A 24,535-nucleotide genomic window follows, 5' to 3' on the forward strand; every position below is an offset into this window, starting at 1 on the left:
TTTTGCATACCCAATGAATGCATGGTTTAAACATGCAACTAAGCCTGCGTAACATGCACCACTTCTATATGTAGAATGTTAAGTGTGATATTATACCTTATAAAAGTGTGGTATTATGCCATTATGACGTAGAAACCTAGCAAATGACTATCAAATGTGCATATTATATTTTGGTGATGTTGATAAGTAAAACTAAGCATTATAAATTGTGCAAAAAGCATATCTTAAGCTTGCTCAATCAATACTTTTTCAGATGTTATCTTAATTTTATCTTATTATGTTTAGACTGCAATGCTTCTAAGCATGTGTGGATCAAATGCTGTATGTTTAAATCAATGGCATTCAACAACTGAAAAAAATTCTACAAAATTGCAATCGTTATTAAATGGTATTTTAGAAAAAGAGTATACATTGGGTCAAGCTATTAGAAAAATTACAAATCCTACCCTTGTAAAACCACAGCCTGTTGTAGAAGAAACTCCAGTAACTTCAGGTGAGTTTTATTTTTATTGAATAAAGACAAGAATATCACCACTTTATTATTGGAATCCAATATCTGCCTATCAGTTAATGCTTTGTTATAAGTGCTAGTATGCAGGCATGGATTTAGCCTGGTTGTTGGAATGTTGCATCACCACCCGCGCATTGTTTAAAGTTTATTTTTCTGGTTAAAAACAACCATTACTTTGTTTCACCGCTAGCATGCTACGCATCACATTTTTTAAAACGCTTTAATGATGAAAGGTAAGCATTTGTCTCCTCTCTTCCTTTCTCACAATTTTCTATGCTAAATATTTTTCCCTTACATTTCTAGGAATTACTTGCATCTGGTTTTATCACATTCCAGCAGCAATTTAGACCGTATGTGTTGGGTTCTTGGTGTTGCATCGTAATTTCTTTTTAGGGAATAGTTTTCAGCAAAAACGATAAACCCAGTATGCAATAAACCAAACAATAGACATGCAATAAACCCTGTATTACTTTAAATTAAGGGGCAAGTCCTAGAACAAGTTGATATTATATCAAAGAATACTATCCGCAGAATCGGCCTTAATTGTGACGTAGATCAAGGCTGTTGTGATGTCATAGGTAATTACAGACAATATTCACTAATTAATAAATTTAGCAATACGTCCTGTATATCATGTAACATGGATCTGTTACAACTGTATAGCTTGCTCCAGCTATCTACCGTAACTTAATAGCAATAACTTATATATAGCTACCGTAACTTAATAGCAATTGCGTAACTTCACAGACACAAATGATTTGGACTACCGATTTTTTTTTGTTTAAAACAATCAGAATATATTCAATTACAATCATCAAGTTGCTAATTTCTTCACATGACGCTTAATTGGACATAGGCTAAACTCCTTTAATTTACACATGTTTTCAAGCAAGTTGACTAATCTATGACATAACAAGAGCTTTGATCTACATCGCAATGAAGACCAAAAACTGAGACTTTGCAATGTCTTTTTGCCTATTACTACCTAGCCACGAATAATAATTAATGTTTCAAAAATAATTCACCGGAATGTTTCAAGTAATAGTTATCTTTTATAAAAAATCAACTTATTTTTGGACTTGCCCCTCACTTTATGGTTTGCAGCCATACTAAATTAACTTGTTGTTAATAGCAAAATGAATTGGACAAAATAAAACAGGACACAAAAGAACGCATTTTGCCATACAATTATATGGTTAGTATTTATTGTATTAGAATGTTGCACGCTTATATACAAGTCTCGTTATCGTAATGGACGTAAAGAAGGGGGCTTGGAATATCTTAAAGCATATGTGCCCAAATAATACCCCAATACTTGCCTCCTAGCAAAGAGGTCAAGGATAGCGTTATAAGTTAAAAACTTAGTACGCAAAAGTTGGAGAAGTCATTGATTTTGAGTCATTGAAAAACAGAGTGAGTCTGTCCTAACTGGGCGAAAGAGTGATTTCATGTCAGGCAAAGTAGTTCCAGGGTGCGGACGAAGTTGGGCTGGTGAACATCTTCTCGTCGTTGTCGTCTCAAGCAATCTTGAAGCATGTAAAGAAGCTTGTTCAGTGTAACAGGGTTGCTGTTTGATGTCATGGATGCTGGCTCGTAGGCGGCTGATGGTAGTAAGGCAATTAAGCTGATTTAGATTCCATAACAATACTGGATGATTGATTTGTCGCTAGAAGAATACAGATCACATTAAATCTGCCCTTAAGTAACTTCATTGGCTACCGGTTGAATTCAAGCCTCATTTCAAGACCTTGCCAATTGCTGTTAAGGCTAAGGTTATGCTTGTAAAACGGCTTATTTCTTTGTTTAGTTTATTATAAAGCTAAATTACTAAAAAGGAAATTAATTGAAAAATCCCACATGGGCCACCCTGAAAATTTCCAAGCCGTTTTAGTATATCTGCTATTATTTCATAAAATCACATATATCTTTTACCCTTGCAATAGAAGGCTGAAATCCAGACTGCAATTTTGGGCCGGCAAAAAGTCAAATTTCATCAATTTTCACCTACCGTATGGGTTACCATATAAAGCACATTAAAATACGTTGCGCGCATGCGCATACGCATTATGATCCATACATTAGGCGCACCAGCTTATAAGGCGCACAATCAATTTCTGAGGAAAAAAAGGATTTAAATTGCGCATTATGGTCCGTAAAATACGGTACAATTTAGGCTAACCGAAACATGCAGCCTCGACGTTTTTAATGTCCTATTTGCTAAGGTAATTATAAGGTAAAGGCTAAGAAAAGCAACACATATATGTACCAACTTTGTTGCCTAACTTTACCAGTTATTTTAAGCTTAATTTATGCAATTCATAATTGATTATGTTAATCGGATCATGCACAATGTTTTCTGTTTTACTCTAATAAGTTATTTTAGTGTTGCTAGAAAAGGAAATCCGCTCTGTTTACTGCCAAGCTGTCAATAGTATTACCCAGTAACTTATATCATTACTATTCGCAGTTCTCTCCAGGGACTTAATTTCAATGGCTATTTAGGTACCTGTTATTTGTAGGTTGCAATGTCATGATTTTTTGCATAGCAACAAGTGCTGCCGCCACGGGGGACTAGTAGTTTCTCGAGAGCTATTTTTACTTAGCTTGTCATTTTCGTTACGCCCTTGTAGAGACAAAAGGGTTAAAACATCTGGTTTATAAAATGTGAACCGGGTTCAAATCCCAATCCTTATTTTCAAGTAAGTCCTTCATTTTCCCCAATGTACCTAAGGCCTAGCCTTAGCACATGAACAGTTCCAATTGTGGAAAATACAAGATATTAAAAGAAATGTGTATTCATTTGAACTTGTATCAAGACAAGCTCGGTAACAGCGACTCAAGTGATGAGGAATCATTGCCCTTTGCCATGCAAAGACTCAGTAGGAGAATAAAGATTGTGACGCCAAACGCTGCCATACTGATAAAACAAGCTATATTTGTTAGTTTACTACAACATTGCATTTTTTGTTAGTCTAGGTTAGGTAGGCTTATGTTTGTTTTTGCCTAGATTGTGCACTATTTGTAAAATAAACTCGAACATTTCCAACCGATCCACATACAAATTGGTTTTTGGTCGGTGTTGTTTTGGAACTTTTAAAAAACATGCTTGACATAAACAACAAAAGTTATGAGTATAAAGATATTATCACTTTCATTTCATTGAGTGCTTGAATTGCATTGATCAACATCAGATCGAAGTTGGAATTTGTTGAAGTAAAGAAGTTTTGCATCCGTATTTTCGAATACACATGACAGACTGACATTTGAGTTGCAGGCTAATCCTTAATTTTTCTTCAGCTAGCACCAATATATGTCAAAATTGGAATGCACGAAACTATAACAAATTTGGTTCATGTTCCACAGTCAAGTTAGTACCACTGCCAATGCAAGACAATTTCATTGCCAAATATGATTTTACTCTATATAGCTCTGGAACATTAGTAGCCAAGAAAAACTCGTCTACGTGTAAGAATAATAGACTTTTATAGGACTAGACTTCAGTTGGTTTAATCACATGTTGAAGTAAAATTTTATGCAGCTATTCAGTTTTTCCGACTTCTCGCAGTATCGGGAAGATTGCAGATTAATTTCTATATCTTTCTCTTGTACCGATGCAATGTCAATTATAAATAGGAAAAAATTCTTTTCATGTAACATTTATTTCAGGCATAGACACCTTGAATAGACTTAAGGTGTTTATGTTTTCTGGTGTGACACCTTGAAATCACTTATTTATCTTTTCTGAGTTAGTTTACGAAAGCAATACTGTTTTGGGGCTGAATGGAACTCAACGACTACTTACTTAATCATCTATTTTAGGGTTTTTTCTGAATAGAGGAAACTTGTTTTGTTGATGTACGACTGTGCCTTATTCGCCATTTTGAATCACATCGAAAATTTCTCAAAGCTAATGCAACCATTTCACAAGAGAGTCATCACAATTTTATCTTCTTCCTTTCCATGAGGGCTTGCCAAACAACTCAAAAAATACCATGTAACTCGCAGAAACTTTAAAAAAACTTAAGATTACGCTTAAAATTTGTGGCCTTCTGTACAAACAACTGAATAGTAGTGAGATTTTGCATTTCGCTATGTAACTGGACAACAGATTTGCGTCAAGAGTTAATACAATACCAAGAATATTATAATTAACTTGATTTTGGAAAAAAAGAATTGTCCCCCTTCCTGCAAATTAAATTTTATGATAGTGTTATCCATTAAATTGTATTTCGAAAAAGCTAGGTGCTCTATAGCAGTGGTTGTCAACCTTCTGATCTTGGCGGACCCCTTTTGGTGCTGTCAAAGCAGTTGGCGGACCCCTGAAGTTTAAGCAAACTAAGGGTTCTGAGACTGCACTTAAATGTTGCTTTGCTTAGTTTTACTTAATAGTCTTGGTGCACAACTGCGCTATTCATTCACAATAACATCAAAGTATGCGGAATAATTTTATTTATTTCAAAGCGTTATCTATACCTTGCTCACAACAAGCTGCTAGTTACAAGCAAAAACTGAGAAAGCGATTATGTGCAATCTCCAGCAACTTAAAATCACTGTATCCAGCTGTCTTCTCGTATAATCCGCAATCTAGTGCATCACAATAGGCCTTCCCTGCGGGTGATAAATCTCAATAAGCTTTCGTATTGTCCCATCACAATAGGCAATTAAGAAAATGTTCCAGCCTATTTCAAAAAGCAATGATAAACAGCAAAAAATTTTTAAAAACTCGTACTTTATGTTGCAAATTTCGAAGTTCTCAAGGACCCCCTGAAAACGTTTTGCGGACCCCTGGGGGTCCGCGGACCACCGGTTGAGAACCACTGCTATATAGGCTAACCGTATTGCAGGAATAGATCAATATTATCCTATCAAGATGCCCAGAGCACAGTTTTAAGTTTTGTCACATACACCCTTTTTTACATATTTGCCACTTGGCATGTCGTTCTTACACTGTTCGTTACTTTACTTTTTAGACAAAGAAGAGCTAACAGATGGCCATGCGACAACAAAAGTACAAGCGGAATCATTTGAACTAGATGGTACTTCTGCCTTGATTAAAAACCAACTCCAAGAAGAACAAACTGATCCAATGACATTATCCCTGCATATAGCGCAATGTAATATGGTCATTTTTGGCCTCCCCAATCTAGTTGTAGTATAAACATGACTTTTATTTTGAAAGAGACATATAATACATCATTTTATCTTATAGTCTGGAAATAGAAATTGATGCAAAAATTCGAAAAATGTCATTGTGGAATTTATCACTTCTGTAAAGAATACTGAATAGAGGTTAATTAACATATAGCACACTTATATTCACACTGAAGAACGGTTCAGCTTGTGAACTATATGGTTTTATAGAGATGGGTGTTTTATATTATTGTATTGGAATTATCCAAAGCCAAAAGATTTATTTGTCCGCGAAAACTCCTTTTGCCTAATCAACCCTTTACTCTGTTGTTCATGGTGTTACTTATTTGTTTGTTCCAACCAGCGAAACAGTTACAAACTTCCAAGTACTTCTATCCTGAATGTAGTCATACTTTAATTACCTTAGAACAGTTTCACTTCAAATTATTTATAAATGTTTTCCAAACAAACAGCAAATCACGAATCTCTACCAAAACCAAAAGTGAATTTTTAATGTTCAGTCGATAAAACGTATGTTCATACTTTATGTGAGTCAAAGCCAATTACCACCTTACGTGAATGCAATGCGTCATAGTAAAATATTGACTTTCAACAACGAAATTCTGACGCCAAGATTACGTCAGCAGGGAGAAGTAAGGAAGCAAGCATGGTCAGCGCTATTATTGTTGGTTAAATACTACTTAAACTACAACCATATAGCAATGGGGATGCTATATTGGTGTTTAGCGGCCTGGGTGGTATGTTTTAATATGATTACAGGAGTTCTTGCAAAATTTTCTTCTAGTACAACAGTTAACTAATATAAGGTTTGTCTGTTATCGTAAAAAGAACTTAACTACAACATATGCACTATACTGTGGTGATACAACTTTGATAAAGTCTATATGCTTAGATTGTCCGAAATTTTGGTGTCAGATGAGAAACCTTTTATCTCGTTTTTACATTCAAATAAAGCTATAACTTCAATTTCGAATAACTCAGTAATAACTTCAATTCAGCAGAAAAGCAGAAGAGGACAGCGATTTTTACCAAACATTAGTTTTTATACTCGCCGTCTCTAGCCAATGGGCGAGCGCCATGCTAGATTTTACCATGACACGTATAACACGTGTCCATATGTACAAGCTTTTTCACAAAGAACTATCGATTTGCACCGGGAAACACAAAAACCACTTAAAACACTTCACTACGTACACGTCAATTTGGAACTCCGTTTGAATACGGATTAAACTACGAAAAATACACTTCAAATATCGAATTGAATCTAGCTAGAAACACAACCCATGCATGTTTTAGAATGCCAATTAATATAAACTATTACAATTTAATATAGGAAGACACTGTTTCCAATGTCTTCCAAGTTTTGTTGATATAATTATATTTCTGATGTTATCGCGCTATTACATAACGTCATAATTGCCATAAGTCAATCACAGTTCACGGTATAATTACAGACTTGCCGAAATGTAGTTGATTGACAGTTGGTTCTGTGGGCTTACCTCTGCTTTGCACTTTTGAACTTATTGCATTTTGATGACTTCTGTGTGATTGACACTTTATTAGTAAACATGTTTATTTGCAAAATTGATATCGTACATATTTACTAATAAGCTGTCAATCACACAGAAGTCATCAAAATACAATAAGTTCAAAAGTGCAAGCAGAGGAAAGCTCGCGGAATCAACTGTCAATCAACTACATTTCGGTAAATCTGTAATTTTACCGTGAACTGTGATTGACTTCTGGCAAATACGACGTTATGTAATAGCGTGGTAAACGTCACAAATATGATTATAACAACACAACTTGGAAGACATTGGAAACAGTGTCTTCCACACCCCAGCAAAACAGATACCGCCACTATCACGACCGCCACAATACAATAGTTATAGGTCCTAAAACGAGCTTTGTGAACAATATGGTGTAAAACGTAAAATTCACATTCCCAAAAGTTCTAACGCGTCTCAAAATGTTTATTAGAGTCTAATAAGTAAAAAATAACAGTTAACCAATATAAGGTTTGTCTGTTAATTATCGTTAAAATAACTTAACTACAACATATGCACTATGACTATACAATAGTTACAGGTCCTAAAAAGAGCCTTGTGAACTATATGTTGTAAAATGTTTAATTCACACTCCCAAAAGTTCTAACGCATCTCAAAATGTTTATTAGAGACTAATAAGTAAATAATAAAAGTATAACAGTTAATCAATAAAAGATATGTCTGTTATCGTTAAAAGAACTTAACTACAACATTAGCACTATACATTAGTTATATATGTCCTAAAAAGAGCCTTGTGAACTTTGTGGTGAAAAATGATTAAAACACATTCGCAAAAGTTCTAACACGTCTCAAAATGTTTGATGGAGTCTAATAAGTAAATAATAAAAGTATAACAGCGAACCAATAAAAGGTTTGTTTATTATCGTTAAAAGAACTTAACTACAACATTTGCACTATACATTAGTTATATAGGTCATGAAAAATGGCCTTGTGAACTTTGTGGTACGAAATGCTTAAATCACATTCGCAAAAGTTTTAACGCATCTCAAAATGTTCATTAGAGTCTAATAAGTAAACAATAAAAGTTAACCAATAAAAGGTTTGTCTGTTATTGTTAAAAGAACTTAACTACAACATATGCACTTTACATTAGTTATATAGGCCTAGGTCCTAAAAAGAGCCTTGTGAATTCCATGGTGCAAAGAGTTTAATTCACATTCCCAAAAGTTCTAACGCGTATCAAAATTTTTATTAGAGACTAATAAGTAAATAATAAAAGTATAACAGTTAATCAATAAAAGATATGTCTGTTATCGTTAAAAGAACTTAACTACAACATTAGCACTATACATTAGTTATATATGTCCTAAAAAGAGCCTTGTGAACTTTGTGGTGAAAAATGATTAAAACACATTCGCAAAAGTTCTAACACGTCTCAAAATGTTTGATGGAGTCTAATAAGTAAATAATAAAAGTATAACAGCGAACCAATAAAAGGTTTGTTTATTATCGTTAAAAGAACTTAACTACAACATTTGCACTATACATTAGTTATATAGGTCATGAAAATGGCCTTGTGAACTTTGTGGTACGAAATGCTTAAATAACATTCGCAAAAGTTCTAACGCATCTCAAAATGTTCATTAGAGTCTAATAAGTAAACAATAAAAGTTAACCAATAAAAGGTTTGTCTGTTATTGTTAAAAGAACTTAACTACAACATATGCACTTTACATTAGTTATATAGGCCTAGGTCCTAAAAAGAGCCTTGTGAATTCCATGGTGCAAAGAGTTTAATTCACATTCCCAAAAGTTCTAACGCGTATCAAAATTTTTATTAGAGACTAATAAGTAAATAATAAAATTATAAAAGTTAACCAATAAAAGGTTTGTCTATTACCGTTAAAAAAACTTAACTACAACATATGCTCTATGAATTAGTTATATAGGTCCTAAAAAGAGCCTTGGGAACTATAAAGTGTAAAGGGTTTAATTAACATTGCAAAACGTTCTAACGCGTCTCAAAATGTTTATTAGAGTCTAATAAGTAAATAATAAAAGTATAACAGTTAACCAATAAAAGGTTTGTCTGCTATCGTTAAAGGAACTTAACTACAACATATGCTCTATACCAGGGGTGAGCAAACTTTTTGTACTGAGGGCCGCATTAGAAAAAATGTTGCAACCGGCGGGCCGCCACACACTCTCATTACAAAGTATGAAAATTTACCCGGTGTGTAAATAAACGCATATTCATATTAAACACAATTTTTGCATTTCACAGTCAGTTACGTTTAAAGCTACGCAATCTTCATAACAAAGGCCCACGGTAGCCGCTACCGTATTTGTATTTTATGATCAAACAATTGAATCAAACAATGCGTGAGAAGTGTACGGCAAGTTGCTGAAAGCATGTTGCAATACATGCGCGACTGACGTGTGTGTGTTTACGCTATGGGGATGATGGTGGTGGATTGCTTTTAGGTTGGCCCAAAGCCAAGACAAATAGTCTTAGACTGTTTGACTCCTAGATAATTGTCTTTGACTCCGTTGCGTTACTATCTCTATAATGTTTCTTCAAATCAACACCAACTTCATAAAGTCTAATTGTTATATTGTCCGAATAGGTTGTATCGAATTAGAACATTTACACCATCTTTCTATATTTAAACATCGCTATAACTCGAATTCAGTAATGATTCCAATTCCGAATAACTCAGCAATATTTCAATTCAGCAGAACAGAAGAATAGCCAAAATCAAAGAGTTTTAGAAGAAAGCTACCAGCCAGTCATGAAACGACAAGCCCTTGCAGAGACTCGCCAGCCCGAGCAGCCAGCACGATTTGAAATTTGAATCAAGCTTAACCTTTTATATCATACACGTCAACCAATCAGCTAACGCCATGTTATATTTATCATTGCTACGTATATATGTGTAATATCTATTATTCTTCGTCATCCAAACATTTTATCAAGTACACTTCAAACTTTACGCCGTAAATACAAGGTACTTCAAATACTTATATCTGCGTCAAATATGTCGGTTTAGAATTCCTTGTTTGAATAAGAGCTTAGCACGAAATACGCAACTTTGCACACATTACATTATCTAAACTGGAGAAATAACAAAAACTCGTGCAGATGCCAATTTGTATAAATTATTGCAATTATTATCACGAACGCCACAACGCACTGAAAGTGAAGAGAATAACACACTCGTAAAGGGAATAATATTTTGTCATGTAACCTGTTTAATTAAAACAATAAGTGATGAGTAGGAGTTTCTGCAAGTGCCGGCGGGCCGCATGCGGCCCGCGGGCCGTAGTTTGCCTACCCCTTCTCTATACATTAGTTATATAGGTCCTAAAAAGTGCCTTGTGAACTATATGGTGCAAAAGTGTTTAATTCACATTCCCAAAAGTTATAAGGCGTCTCAAAATTTTTATTAGAGTCTAATAAGTAAATGATGAAAGTATAACAGTTAATGTTTGTCTGTTACCGTTAAAAGAACTTAACTACAACATATGCACTATACATTAGTTTTATAGGTCTTTAAAAGAGCCTTGTGAACTTTGTGCTACAAAATGCTTAAATCAAGATCGTGAAAGTTCTAACGGGTCTCAAAAAGTTTATTAGATTCTAATAAGTAAATATTACAAGTATAACAGTTAACCAGTAAAAGGTTTGTCTGTTATCCTTAAAAGAACTTAACTACAACAGATGCACTATGCATTAGTTATGTAGGTCATGAAAAAGAGCTTTGTGAACTATATGTTGAAAAAACATTTGATTCACATTCCCAAAAGTTCTAACACGTATCAAAAATTTTCGTTGTCGTTAAAAGAACTTAACGACAACATATGCACTATACATTAGTTATATAGCTCCTAAAAAGAGCCTTGTGAACTATATGGTGCAAAATGATTAATTCACATTCTCAACAGCTCTAACTTGTCTCAACATCTTTATTAGAGTCTAATGAGTAAATAATAAAAGTATAACAGTTAACCAAATAAAATGTTTGTCTGTTATCATTAAAAAAACTTAACTACAACATATGCACTATACATTAGTTCAATAGGTCCTTAAAAGAACATTGTGAACTATATCGTACAAAATGTTTAATTCACATTGACAAAAGTTCTAACGCATCTCAAAATGTTTATTAGAGTCTAACAAGTAAATATTGAAAGTCTAAAAGTTAACCAATAAAAGGTTTGTCTGTTATCGTTAAAAAAACTTAACTACAACATTTGCACTATACATTAATTATATAGGTCCTAAAAAGAGCCTTGTGAAATATATGTTGTAAAACGTTTGATTCACATTATCAAAAGTTGTAACGCGTCTTAAAATGTTTATTAGAGTCTAACAAGTAAATATTGAAAGTCTAAAAGTTAACCAATAAAAGGTTTGTCTGTTATCGTTAAAAAAACTTAACTACAACATTTGCACTATACATTAGTTATATAGGTCCTAAAAAGAGCCTTGAGAGCTATATGTTGTAAAACGTTTGATTCACATTCTCAAAAGTTCTAACGCATCTTACAATGTTTATTAGAGTGTAATAAGTTAATGATAAAAATATAACAGTTAACCAATAAAAGGTTTGTCTGTTATCGTTAAAAGAACTTAACTAAAACATTTGCACTATACAAAAGTTATATAAGTCCTAAAAAGAGCCCTGTGAACTATATGGTGAAAAATGTTTAATTCATATTCCAAAAAGCACAAACGCGTCTCAAAATGTTTAAGTAAATAATAAAAGTATAACAGTTAACCAATAAAAGGTTTGTCTGTTATCGTTAAAAGAAGTTAACTACAACATATGCACTATACATTAGCTATATAGGTCGTCAAAAGAGCTCTGTGAACTTTGTGATGCAAAATGCTTAAATCAAATTCGCGAAAGTTGTAACACGTCTCAATTGTTTTATATTACAGTCTAATAAGTAAATATTGAAAGTCTAAAAGTTAACCAACAAAAGGTTTGTCTGTTATCGTTAAAAGAACTTAACTACAACATATGTACTATACCAGGGGTTGGCAAATTTGTTCAATGAAAGAGTCACTTGCGGAAAAATATAAACACCAGCGAGCCGCAAAATCAGTAATGATTGTCAATTTGGTTATTATACTATAAGTAGTGATTTTGGGATATTACTTTTTAACTAAAAGACCCATAAAAACATGTTGGTGAGGTGCATTTTGACAACCTTTGCATTAGAGAATAGAGTATAAAATCTATACCTGAAAACAATATCGGAATCGATGTCCAGTGTTATGTCATAAACGAAATGCTGGCCTACATAAAAAAAAACTACACAGAAACTTTCATAAACGGTACTCTTGGTAGCCTTTACATTTTTTGGAATTTTACGATTCGACTAGAGGAGCCACAAAAAACATGCAGGAGAGCCGCATGCGGCCCACGTCTGCACTATACATTAGTCATATAGGTCCTAAAAAGAGCCTTGTAAATTATTTCTTTAAAAACGTTTCATTAACATTCCCAAACGTTCTAACGGGTTTCAAAATGTTTATTAGAGACTAATAAGTAAATATTGAAAGTATAGAAGTTAACCAATAAAAGGTTTGTCTATTATCGTTAAAGGAACTTAACTACAACACATGCACTATACAAAAGTTATATAGGTCCTAAAAAGAGCCCTGTGAACTAAATGGTGCAAAATGTTTAATTCACATTCCCAAAACAACAAACGCGTCTCAAAATTTTTAAGTAAATAATAAAAGTATAACAGTTAACCAATAAAAGGTTTGTCTGTTATCGTTAAAAGAACTTATAGTTTACAAGGCACTTTTTAGGACCTATATAACTAATGTATAGTGCAAATGTTTTAGTTAAGTTCTTTTAACGATAACAGACAAACCTTTTATTGGTTAACTGTTATACTTTTATTATTTACTTATTACTAGGGCAAGTTTTTGTTGCACTAAAAACGTGAGAAAGTTGCACTTAATTTTAACAAAAGTTGCAGTAAAAAGTTGCATTTATGCACAAGTTTTTAAAATCATTAAGGTATGAGATACTCGAAAGGATCCGTTGTATAACCCTACAATTTAAGATTTGCAAGGTGTCTGCTTGTTCCGTTTCTTTCTTCGCTATACAATCGATCGTGCATACATTTTTATGTTCTTTACGTTTGAAACCTACATGACAGGATTTCGCTGTCGGCTCCTGTAGAGCTGTCAAATTTGCTACTTTCCCATTTCACAGATGGCCTGGCGAGACCGCCGAAAATAACATTTTTTGCCGGTACGCAACAAGAAAATAACGCAATGCGGAAATAATTTTCGGCAAAAAGCTAAACAGCAAAGCGTTAACCCACCCCTCCCCTCCCCCCAAAACAAGTCAAATACCCCACCCCAAACCCCCTAGGTCTGCAACTAACTAAGCTATCTCAACAAAAATTGACCTCGAAAGACTAGACACAACCTGTTCCCGTTTGTGTGGACATGGCCAAAAGCCAAGTCATACTTCCACTTCTAATTTAGTTCGGGCACTGTCGTGCTTGGCTGGGGTTGTTAAACTTCTAGCTTGCAAGCTAAATGTTGCGTCATAGATAACATTGAGATGCAGCTAATCCAACACATAGCTTTTTGTTATGCAAAGCAAAGGGAATAGAAATATACTAAAAGAAGTTTTATAGCATAATTTTTAAATCACTCCGTTACATTTTGCGCAATATTTAATAAAAGTTGCAGAAAAAATTTGCAAGTAAAAATAGAAAAAAGTTGCAAATAGTTGCAATATAATATTCCTACAAACAGCTTAAAACATCATACTACATAAATTCTGAGTATTTAGGAAGCTACTGGAAGCTGTAAAAAAAAAGTTGCAAAAGTTGAAAAACACTTCCCCTACTTATTACACTCTAATAAACATTTTAAGACCTGTTAGAACTTTTTGCAATGTGAATTAAACATTTGGCACCATATAGTTCACAAGGCACTTTTTAGGACCTATATAACTAATGTATAGTGCAAATGTTTTAGTTAAGTTCTTTTAACGATAACAGACAAACCCTTTATTGGTTAACTGTTATACTTTTATTACTTACTTATTACACTCTAATAAACATTTTGAGACCCGTTAGAACTTTTTGCAATGTGAATTAAACATTTGGCACCATATAGTTCACAAGGCACTTTTCAGGACCTATATAACTAATGCATAGTGCAAATGTTTTCGTTAAATTCTTTTAACGATAACATACAAACCTTTTATTGGTTAGCTGTTATACTGTTATTATTTACTTATTACACTCTAATAAACATTTTGAAACCCGTTAGAACTTTTTGCAATGTGAATTAAACATTTGGCACCATATAGTTCACAAGGCACTTTTTAGGACCTATATGACTAATGTATAGTGCAAATGTTTTAGTTAAGTTCTTTTAACGATAACAGACAAACCTTTTATTGGTTAACTGTTATACTTTTATAATTTACTTATTAAAATCTAATAAACATTTTGAGACCCGTTAGAACTTTTTGCAATGTGAATTAAACATTTGGCACCATATAGATCACAAGGCACTTTTTAGGACCTATATGACTAATGTATAGTGCAAATGTTTTAGTTAAGTTCTTTTAACGATAACAGACAAACCTTTTATTGGTTAACTGTTATACTTTTATTATTTACTTATTACACTCTAATAAACATTTTGAAACCCGTTAGAACTTTTTGCAATGTGAATTAAACATTTGGCACCATATACAGTAGTTCAAAAGGCAATTTTTAGGACCTATATAACTAATGTATAGTGCAAATGTCTTAGTTAAGTTCTTTTAACGATAACATACAAACCTTTTATTGGTTAACTGTTATACTTTTATAATTTACTTATTAAAATCTAATAAACATTTTAAGACCCGTTAGAACGATTTGCAAAGAGAAGTAAACATTTGGCACCATATAGTTCACAAGACACTTTTTAGGACCTATATAACTAATGTATAGTGCAAATGTTTTAGTTAAGTTTTTTTAACAATAACAGACAAACCTTTTATTATTTACTTATTAGACTCTAATAAACATTTTAAGACCCGTTAGAACTTTTTGCAATTTTAATAAACCATTTGGCACCATATAGTTCACAAGGCACTTTTTAGGACCTATATAACTAATGTATAGTGCAAATGTTTTAGTTAAGTTTTTTTAACGATAACAGAAAAACTTTTATTTCTTAACTGTTATACTTTTATTATTTACTTATTAAAATCTAATAAACATTTTAAGACCCGTTAGAACGTTTTGCAAAAAGAAGTAAACATTTGGCACCATATATTTCACAAGACACTTTTTAGGACCTATATAACTAATGTATAGTGCAAATGTTTTAGTTAAGTTTTTTTAACAATAAAAGACAAACCTTTTATTTCTTAACTGTTATACTTTTATTATTTACTTATTAGACTCTAATAAAAATTTTAAGACACGTTAAAACTTTTTGCAATGTGAATAAACCATTTGGCACCATATAGTTCACAAGGCACTTTTAAGGACCTATATAACTAATGTATAATGCAAATGTTTTAGTTAAGTTCTTTTAACGATAACAGACAAACCTTTTATTGGTTAACTGTTATACTTTTATTATTTACTTATTAAAATGTAATAAACATTTTGAGACCCGTTAGAACTTTTTGCAAAATTGAATTAAACATTTGGCACTATATAGTTCACAAGGCACTTTTTAGGACCTATATAACTAATGCATAGTGCAAATGTTTTAGTTAAGTTCTTTTAACGATAACATACAAACCTTTTATTGGTTAGCTGTTATACTTTTATTATTTACTTCTTACACTCTAATAAACATTTCGAGACCCGTTAGAACTTTTTGCAATGTGAATTAAACATTTGGCACCATGTAGTTCACAAGGCACTTTTTAGGACCTATATAACTAATGTATAGTGCAAATGTTTTAGTTAAGTTCTTTTAACGATAACAGACAAACCTTTTATTGGTTAACTGTTATACTTTTATAATTTACTTATTAAAATGTAATAAACATTTTAAGACCCGTTAGAACTTTTTGCAAAGAGAAGTAAATATTTGGCACCATATAGTTCACAAGGCACTTTTTAGGACCTATATAACTAATGTATAGTGCAAATGTTTTAGTTAAGTTTTTTTAACAATAACAGACAAACCTTTTATTTCTTAACTGTTATAATTTTATTATTTACTTATTACACTCTAATAAACATTTTGAGACCCGTTAGAACTTTTTGCAATGTGAATTAAACATTTGGCACCATGTAGTTCACAAGGCACTTTTTAGGACCTATATAACTAATGTATAGTGCAAATGTTTTAGTTAAGTTCTTTTAACGATAACAGACAAACCTTTTATTGGTTAGCTGTTATACTTTTATAATTTACTTATTAAATCTAATAAACATTTTAAGACCCGTTAGAACTTTTTGCAAAGAGAAGTAAACATTTGGCACCATATATTTCACAAGACACTTTTTAGGACCTATATAACTAATGTATAGTGCAAATGTTTTAGTTAAGTTTTTTTAACAATAACAGACAAACCTTTTATTATTTACTTATTAGACTCTAATAAACATTTTAAGACCCGTTAGAACTTTTTGCAATTTTAATAAACCATTTGGCACCATATAGTTCACAAGGCACTTTTTAGGACCTATATAACTAATGTATAGTGCAAATGTTTTAGTTAAGTTTTTTTAACGATAACAGACAAACCTTTTGTTGGTTAACTGTTATACTTTTATTATTTACTTATTAGACTCTAATAAACAGTTTGAGACCCGTTAAAACTTTTTGCAATGTGAATTAAACATTTGGCACCATATAGTTCACAAGGCACTTTTTAGGACCTATATAACTAATGCATAGTGCAAATGTTTTAGTTAAGTTCTTTTAACGATAACATACAAACGTTTTATTGGTTAGCTGTTATACTTTTATTATTTACTTCTTACACTCTAATAAACATTTCGAGACCCGTTAGAACTTTTTGCAATGTGAATTAAACATTTGGCACCATGTAGTTCACAAGGCACTTTTTAGGACCTATATAACTAATGTATAGTGCAAATGTTTTAGTTAAGTTCTTTTAACGATAACAGAGAAACCTTTTATTGGTTAACTGTTATACTTTTATAATTTACTTATTAAAATGTAATAAACATTTTAAGACCCGTTAGAAATTTTTGCAAAGAGAAGTAAACATTTGGCACCATATATTTCACAAGACACTTTTTAGGACCTATATAACTAATGTATAGTGCAAATGTTTTAGTTAAGTTTTTTTAACAATAACAGACAAACCTTTTATTATTTACTTATTAGACTCTAATAAACCTTTTAAGACCCGTTAGAACTTTTTGCAATTTTAATAAACCATTTGGCACCATATAGTTCACAAGGCACTTTTTAGGACCTATATAACTAATGCATAGTGCAAATGTTTTAGTTAAGTTCTTTTAACAATAACAGAAAAAACTTTTATTTCTTAACTGTTATACTTTTATTATTTACTTATTAGACTCTAATAAACATTTTGAGACCCGTTAGAACGTTTTGCAATGAGAAGTAAACATTTGGCACCATATAGTCAACAAGACATTTTTTAGGACCTATATAACTAATGTATAGTGCAAATGTTTTAGTTACGTTCTTTTAACGATAACAGACAAAGCTTTTATTGGTTAACTGTTATACTTTTATTATTTACTTATTAGACTCTAATAAACATTTTGAGACCCGTTAGAACTTTTTGCAATGTGAATTAAGCATTTGGCACCATGTAGTTCACAAGGCACTTTTTAGGACCTATATAACTAATGTATAGTGCAAATGTTTTAGTTAAGTTCTTTTAACGATAACAGACAAACCTTTTATTGGTTAACTGTTATACATCTATTATTTACTTATTAGACTCTAATAAACATTTTGAGACCCGTGAGAACGTTTTGCAATGAGAAGTAAACATTTGGCACCATATTGTTCACAAGGCACTTTTTAGGACCTATATAACTAATGTATAGTGCAAATGTTTTAGTTAAGTTTTTTTAACGATAACAGAAAAACTTTTATTTCTTAACTGTTATACTTTTATTATTTACTTATTAAAATCTAATAAACATTTTAAGACCCGTTAGAACTTTTTGCAAAAAGAAGTAAACATTTGGCACCATATATTTCACAAGACACTTTTTAGGACCTATATAACTAATGTATAGTGCAAATGTTTTAGTTAAGTTTTTTTAACAATAAAAGACAAACCTTTTATTTCTTAACTGTTATACTTTTATTATTTACTTATTAGACTCTAATAAAAATTTTAAGACCCGTTAAAACTTTTTGCAATGTGAATAAACCATTTGGCACCATATAGTTCACAAGGCACTTTTAAGGACCTATATAACTAATGTATAATGCAAATGTTTTAGTTAAGTTCTTTTAACGATAACAGACAAACCTTTTATTGGTTAACTGTTATACTTTTATTATTTACTTATTAAAATGTAATAAACATTTTGAGACCCGTTAGAACTTTTTGCAAAATTGAATTAAACATTTGGCACTATATAGTTCACAAGGCACTTTTTAGGACCTATATAACTAATGCATAGTGCAAATGTTTTAGTTAAGTTCTTTTAACGATAACATACAAACCTTTTATTGGTTAGCTGTTATACTTTTATTATTTACTTCTTACACTCTAATAAACATTTCGAGACCCGTTAGAACTTTTTGCAATGTGAATTAAACATTTGGCACCATGTAGTTCAAAAGGCACTTTTTAGGACCTATATAACTAATGTATAGTGCAAATGTTTTAGTTAAGTTCTTTTAACGATAACAGACAAACCTTTTATTGGTTAACTGTTATACTTTTATAATTTACTTATTAAAATGTAATAAACATTTTAAGACCCGTTAGAACTTTTTGCAAAGAGAAGTAAATATTTGGCACCATATAGTTCACAAGGCACTTTTTAGGACCTATATAACTAATGTATAGTGCAAATGTTTTAGTTAAGTTTTTTTAACAATAACAGACAAACCTTTTATTTCTTAACTGTTATAATTTTATTATTTACTTATTACACTCTAATAAACATTTTGAGACCCGTTAGAACTTTTTGCAATGTGAATTAAACATTTGGCACCATGTAGTTCACAAGGCACTTTTTAGGACCTATATAACTAATGTATAGTGCAAATGTTTTAGTTAAGTTCTTTTAACGATAACAGACAAACCTTTTATTGGTTAACTGTTATACTTTTATAATTTACTTATTAAATCTAATAAACATTTTAAGACCCGTTAGAACTTTTTGCAAAGAGAAGTAAACATTTGGCACCATATATTTCACAAGACACTTTTTAGGACCTATATAACTAATGTATAGTGCAAATGTTTTAGTTAAGTTTTTTTAACAATAACAGACAAACCTTTTATTATTTACTTATTAGACTCTAATAAACATTTTAAGACCCGTTAGAACTTTTTGCAATTTTAATAAACCATTTGGCACCATATAGTTCACAAGGCACTTTTTAGGACCTATATAACTAATGTATAGTGCAAATGTTTTAGTTAAGTTTTTTTAACGATAACAGACAAACCTTTTGTTGGTTAACTGTTATACTTTTATTATTTACTTATTAGACTCTAATAAACATTTTGAGACCCGTTAGAACGTTTTGCAATGAGAAGTAAACATTTGGCACCATAAAGTTCACAAGACACTTTTTAGGACCTATATAACTAATGCATAGTGCAAATGTTTTAGTTAAGTTCTTTTAACAATAACAGAAAAAACTTTTATTTCTTAACTGTTATACTTTTATTATTTACTTATTAGACTCTAATAAACATTTTGAGACCCGTTAGAACGTTTTGCAATGAGAAGTAAACATTTGGCACCATATAGTCAAGAAGACATTTTTTAGGACCTATATAACTAATGTATAGTGCAAATGTTTTAGTTACGTTCTTTTAACGATAACAGACAAAGCTTTTATTGGTTAACTGTTATACTTTTATTATTTACTTATTAGACTCTAATAAACATTTTGAGACCCGTTAGAACGTTTTGCAATGAGAAGTAAACATTTGGCACCATATAGTCAACAAGACATTTTTTAGGACCTATATAACTAATGTATAGTGCAAATGTTTTAGTTACGTTCTTTTAACGATAACAGACAAAGCTTTTATTGGTTAACTGTTATACTTTTATTATTTACTTATTAGACTCTAATAAACATTTTGAGACCCGTTAGAACTTTTTGCAATGTGAATTAAGCATTTGGCACCATGTAGTTCACAAGGCACTTTTTAGGACCTATATAACTAATGTATAGTGCAAATGTTTTAGTTAAGTTCTTTTAACGATAACAGACAAACCTTTTATTGGTTAACTGTTATACATCTATTATTTACTTATTAGACTCTAATAAACATTTTGAGACCCGTGAGAACGTTTTGCAATGAGAAGTAAACATTTGGCACCATATTGTTCACAAGGCACTTTTTAGGACCTATATAACTAATGTATAGTGCAAATGTTTTAGTTAAGTTTTTTTAACGATAACAGAAAAACTTTTATTTCTTAACTGTTATACTTTTATTATTTACTTATTAAAATGTAATAAACATTTTGAGACCCGTTAGAACTTTTTGCAAAATTGAATTAAACATTTGGCACTATATAGTTCACAAGGCACTTTTTAGGACCTATATAACTAATGCATAGTGCAAATGTTTTAGTTAAGTTCTTTTAACGATAACATACAAACCTTTTATTGGTTAGCTGTTATACTTTTATTATTTACTTCTTACACTCTAATAAACATTTCGAGACCCGTTAGAACTTTTTGCAATGTGAATTAAACATTTGGCACCATGTAGTTCAAAAGGCAATTTTTAGGACCTATATAACTAATGTATAGTGCAAATGTTTTAGTTAAGTTCTTTTAACGATAACAGACAAACCTTTTATTGGTTAACTGTTATACTTTTATAATTTACTTATTAAAATGTAATAAACATTTTAAGACCCGTTAGAACTTTTTGCAAAGAGAAGTAAATATTTGGCACCATATAGTTCACAAGGCACTTTTTAGGACCTATATAACTAATGTATAGTGCAAATGTTTTAGTTAAGTTTTTTTAACAATAACAGACAAACCTTTTATTTCTTAACTGTTATAATTTTATTATTTACTTATTACACTCTAATAAACATTTTGAGACCCGTTAGAACTTTTTGCAATGTGAATTAAACATTTGGCACCATGTAGTTCACAAGGCACTTTTTAGGACCTATATAACTAATGTATAGTGCAAATGTTTTAGTTAAGTTCTTTTAACGATAACAGACAAACCTTTTATTGGTTAACTGTTATACTTTTATAATTTACTTATTAAATCTAATAAACATTTTAAGACCCGTTAGAACTTTTTGCAAAGAGAAGTAAACATTTGGCACCATATATTTCACAAGACACTTTTTAGGACCTATATAACTAATGTATAGTGCAAATGTTTTAGTTAAGTTTTTTTAACAATAACAGACAAACCTTTTATTATTTACTTATTAGACTCTAATAAACATTTTAAGACCCGTTAGAACTTTTTGCAATTTTAATAAACCATTTGGCACCATATAGTTCACAAGGCACTTTTTAGGACCTATATAACTAATGTATAGTGCAAATGTTTTAGTTAAGTTTTTTTAACGATAACAGACAAACCTTTTGTTGGTTAACTGTTATACTTTTATTATTTACTTATTAGACTCTAATAAACATTTTGAGACCCGTTAGAACGTTTTGCAATGAGAAGTAAACATTTGGCACCATAAAGTTCACAAGACACTTTTTAGGACCTATATAACTAATGCATAGTGCAAATGTTTTAGTTAAGTTCTTTTAACAATAACAGAAAAAACTTTTATTTCTTAACTGTTATCCTTTTATTATTTACTTATTAGACTCTAATAAACATTTTGAGACCCGTTAGAACGTTTTGCAATGAGAAGTAAACATTTGGCACCATATAGTCAAGAAGACATTTTTTAGGACCTATATAACTAATGTATAGTGCAAATGTTTTAGTTACGTTCTTTTAACGATAACAGACAAAGCTTTTATTGGTTAACTGTTATACTTTTATTATTTACTTATTAGACTCTAATAAACATTTTGAGACCCGTTAGAACTTTTTGCAATGTGAATTAAGCATTTGGCACCATGTAGTTCACAAGGCACTTTTTAGGACCTATATAACTAATGTATAGTGCAAATGTTTTAGTTAAGTTCTTTTAACGATAACAGACAAACCTTTTATTGGTTAACTGTTATACATCTATTATTTACTTATTAGACTCTAATAAACGTTTTGAGACCCGTTAGAACTTTTTACAATGTGAATTAAACATTTGGCACCATATAGTTCACAAGGCACTTTTTAGGACCTATATGACTAATGTATAGTGCAAATGTTTTAGTTAAGTTCTTTTAACGATAACAGACAAACCTTTTATTGGTTAACTGTTATACTTTTATTATTTACTTATGAGACTCTAATAAACATTTTAAGACCCGTTAGAACGTTTTGTATAAACAAGTAAGCATTTGGCACCATATATTTCACAAGACACTTTTTAGGACCTATATAACTAATGTATAGTGCAAATGTTTTAGTTAAGTTTTTTTAACAATAACAGACAAACCTTTTATTTCTTAACTGTTATACTTTTATTATTTACTTATTAGACTCTAATAAACATTTTAAGACCCGTTAAAACTTTTTGCAATGTGAATAAACCATTTGGCACCATATAGTTCACAAGGCACTTTTAAGGACCTATATAACTAATGTATAATGCAAATGTTTTAGTTAAGTTCTTTTAACGATAACAGACAAACCTTTTATTGGTTAACTGTTATACTTTTATTATTTACTTATTAGACTCTAATAAACATTTTGAGACCCGTTAGAACTTTTTGCAAAATTGAATTAAACATTTGGCACTATATAGTTCACAAAGCACTTTTTAGGACCTATATAACTAATGCATAGTGCAAATGTTTTAGTTAAGTTCTTTTAACGATAACATACAAACCTTTTATTGGTTAGCTGTTATACTTTTATTATTTACTTCTTACACTCTAATAAACATTTCGAGACCCGTTAGAACTTTTTGCAATGTGAATTAAACATTTGGCACCATGTAGTTCACAAAGCACTTTTTAGGACCTATATAACTAATGTATAGTGCAAATGTTTTAGTTAAGTTCTTTTAACGATAACAGACAAACCTTTTATTGGTTAACTGTTATACTTTTATAATTTACTTATTAAATCTAATAAACATTTTAAGACCCGTTAAAACTTTTTGCAAAGAGAAGTAAATATTTGGCACCATATAGTTCACAAGGCACTTTTTAGGACCTATATAACTAATGTATAGTGCAAATGTTTTAGTTAAGTTTTTTTAACAATAACAGACAAACCTTTTATTTCTTAACTGTTATAATTTTATTATTTACTTATTACACTCTAATAAACATTTTGAGACCCGTTAGAACTTTTTGCAATGTGAATTAAACATTTGGCACCATGTAGTTCACAAGGCACTTTTTAGGACCTATATAACTAATGTATAGTGCAAATGTTTTAGTTAAGTTCTTTTAACGATAACAGACAAACCTTTTATTGGTTAACTGTTATACTTTTATAATTTACTTATTAAATCTAATAAACATTTTAAGACCCGTTAGAACTTTTTGCAAAGAGAAGTAAACATTTGGCACCATATATTTCACAAGACACTTTTTAGGACCTATATAACTAATGTATAGTGCAAATGTTTTAGTTAAGTTTTTTTAACAATAAAAGACAAACCTTTTATTTCTTAACTGTTATACTTTTATTATTTACTTATTAGACTCTAATAAAAATTTTAAGACCCGTTAAAACTTTTTGCAATGTGAATAAACCATTTGGCACCATATAGTTCACAAGGCACTTTTAAGGACCTATATAACTAATGTATAATGCAAATGTTTTAGTTAAGTTCTTTTAACGATAACAGACAAACCTTTTATTGGTTAACTGTTATACTTTTATTATTTACTTATTAAAATGTAATAAACATTTTGAGACCCGTTAGAACTTTTTGCAAAATTGAATTAAACATTTGGCACTATATAGTTCACAAGGCACTTTTTAGGACCTATATAACTAATGCATAGTGCAAATGTTTTAGTTAAGTTCTTTTAACGATAACATACAAACCTTTTATTGGTTAGCTGTTATACTTTTATTATTTACTT

At 30.9% G+C, this 24,535-nt stretch overlaps 2 protein-coding genes across 6 annotated transcripts in view; one reads left to right on the forward strand and one right to left on the reverse strand.

Annotated features, from left to right (window-relative positions):
* Positions 1 to 6,628, forward strand: part of LOC143450844 (cilia- and flagella-associated protein 46-like) — a 143,706-nt gene extending 137,078 nt beyond the window's left edge. For 3 of the 4 annotated variants that reach the window (XM_076951574.1, XM_076951575.1, XM_076951576.1), the window contains 2 exons: positions 286 to 493; positions 5,482 to 6,628. In XM_076951574.1, coding sequence (XP_076807689.1) covers positions 286 to 493; positions 5,482 to 5,669 — 396 coding nt within the window. In that variant the 3' untranslated portion in view covers positions 5,670 to 6,628. Of the gene's footprint in view, positions 1 to 285; positions 494 to 5,481 lie in introns of those variants that run through there. The other variant, XM_076951577.1, reaches the window with a different exon arrangement.
* On the reverse strand, positions 487 to 3,175 carry LOC143450846 (uncharacterized). 2 transcript variants are annotated; one of them, XR_013114784.1, is made up of 2 exons: positions 2,444 to 3,175; positions 487 to 2,177 (listed from the first exon to the last, which is right to left on the reverse strand). XR_013114784.1 is itself a non-coding variant. In XM_076951578.1 (2 exons), the coding sequence occupies exons 1-2, from the start codon at positions 2,574 to 2,576 to the stop codon at positions 1,896 to 1,898; spliced, it is 339 nt and encodes a 112-aa protein (XP_076807693.1). In that variant the 5' UTR covers positions 2,577 to 3,115; the 3' UTR covers positions 487 to 1,895. The 2 variants fall into 2 exon arrangements, 1 of the variants encoding a protein (XP_076807693.1); XM_076951578.1 differs by having other exon boundaries at positions 2,520 to 3,115.
* Positions 6,629 to 24,535: the final 17,907 nt, after the last annotated feature.

This window comes from Clavelina lepadiformis, chromosome 3 (assembly GCF_947623445.1).
Source record: "Clavelina lepadiformis chromosome 3, kaClaLepa1.1, whole genome shotgun sequence".
Lineage (NCBI taxonomy): Eukaryota > Metazoa > Chordata > Ascidiacea > Aplousobranchia > Clavelinidae > Clavelina > Clavelina lepadiformis.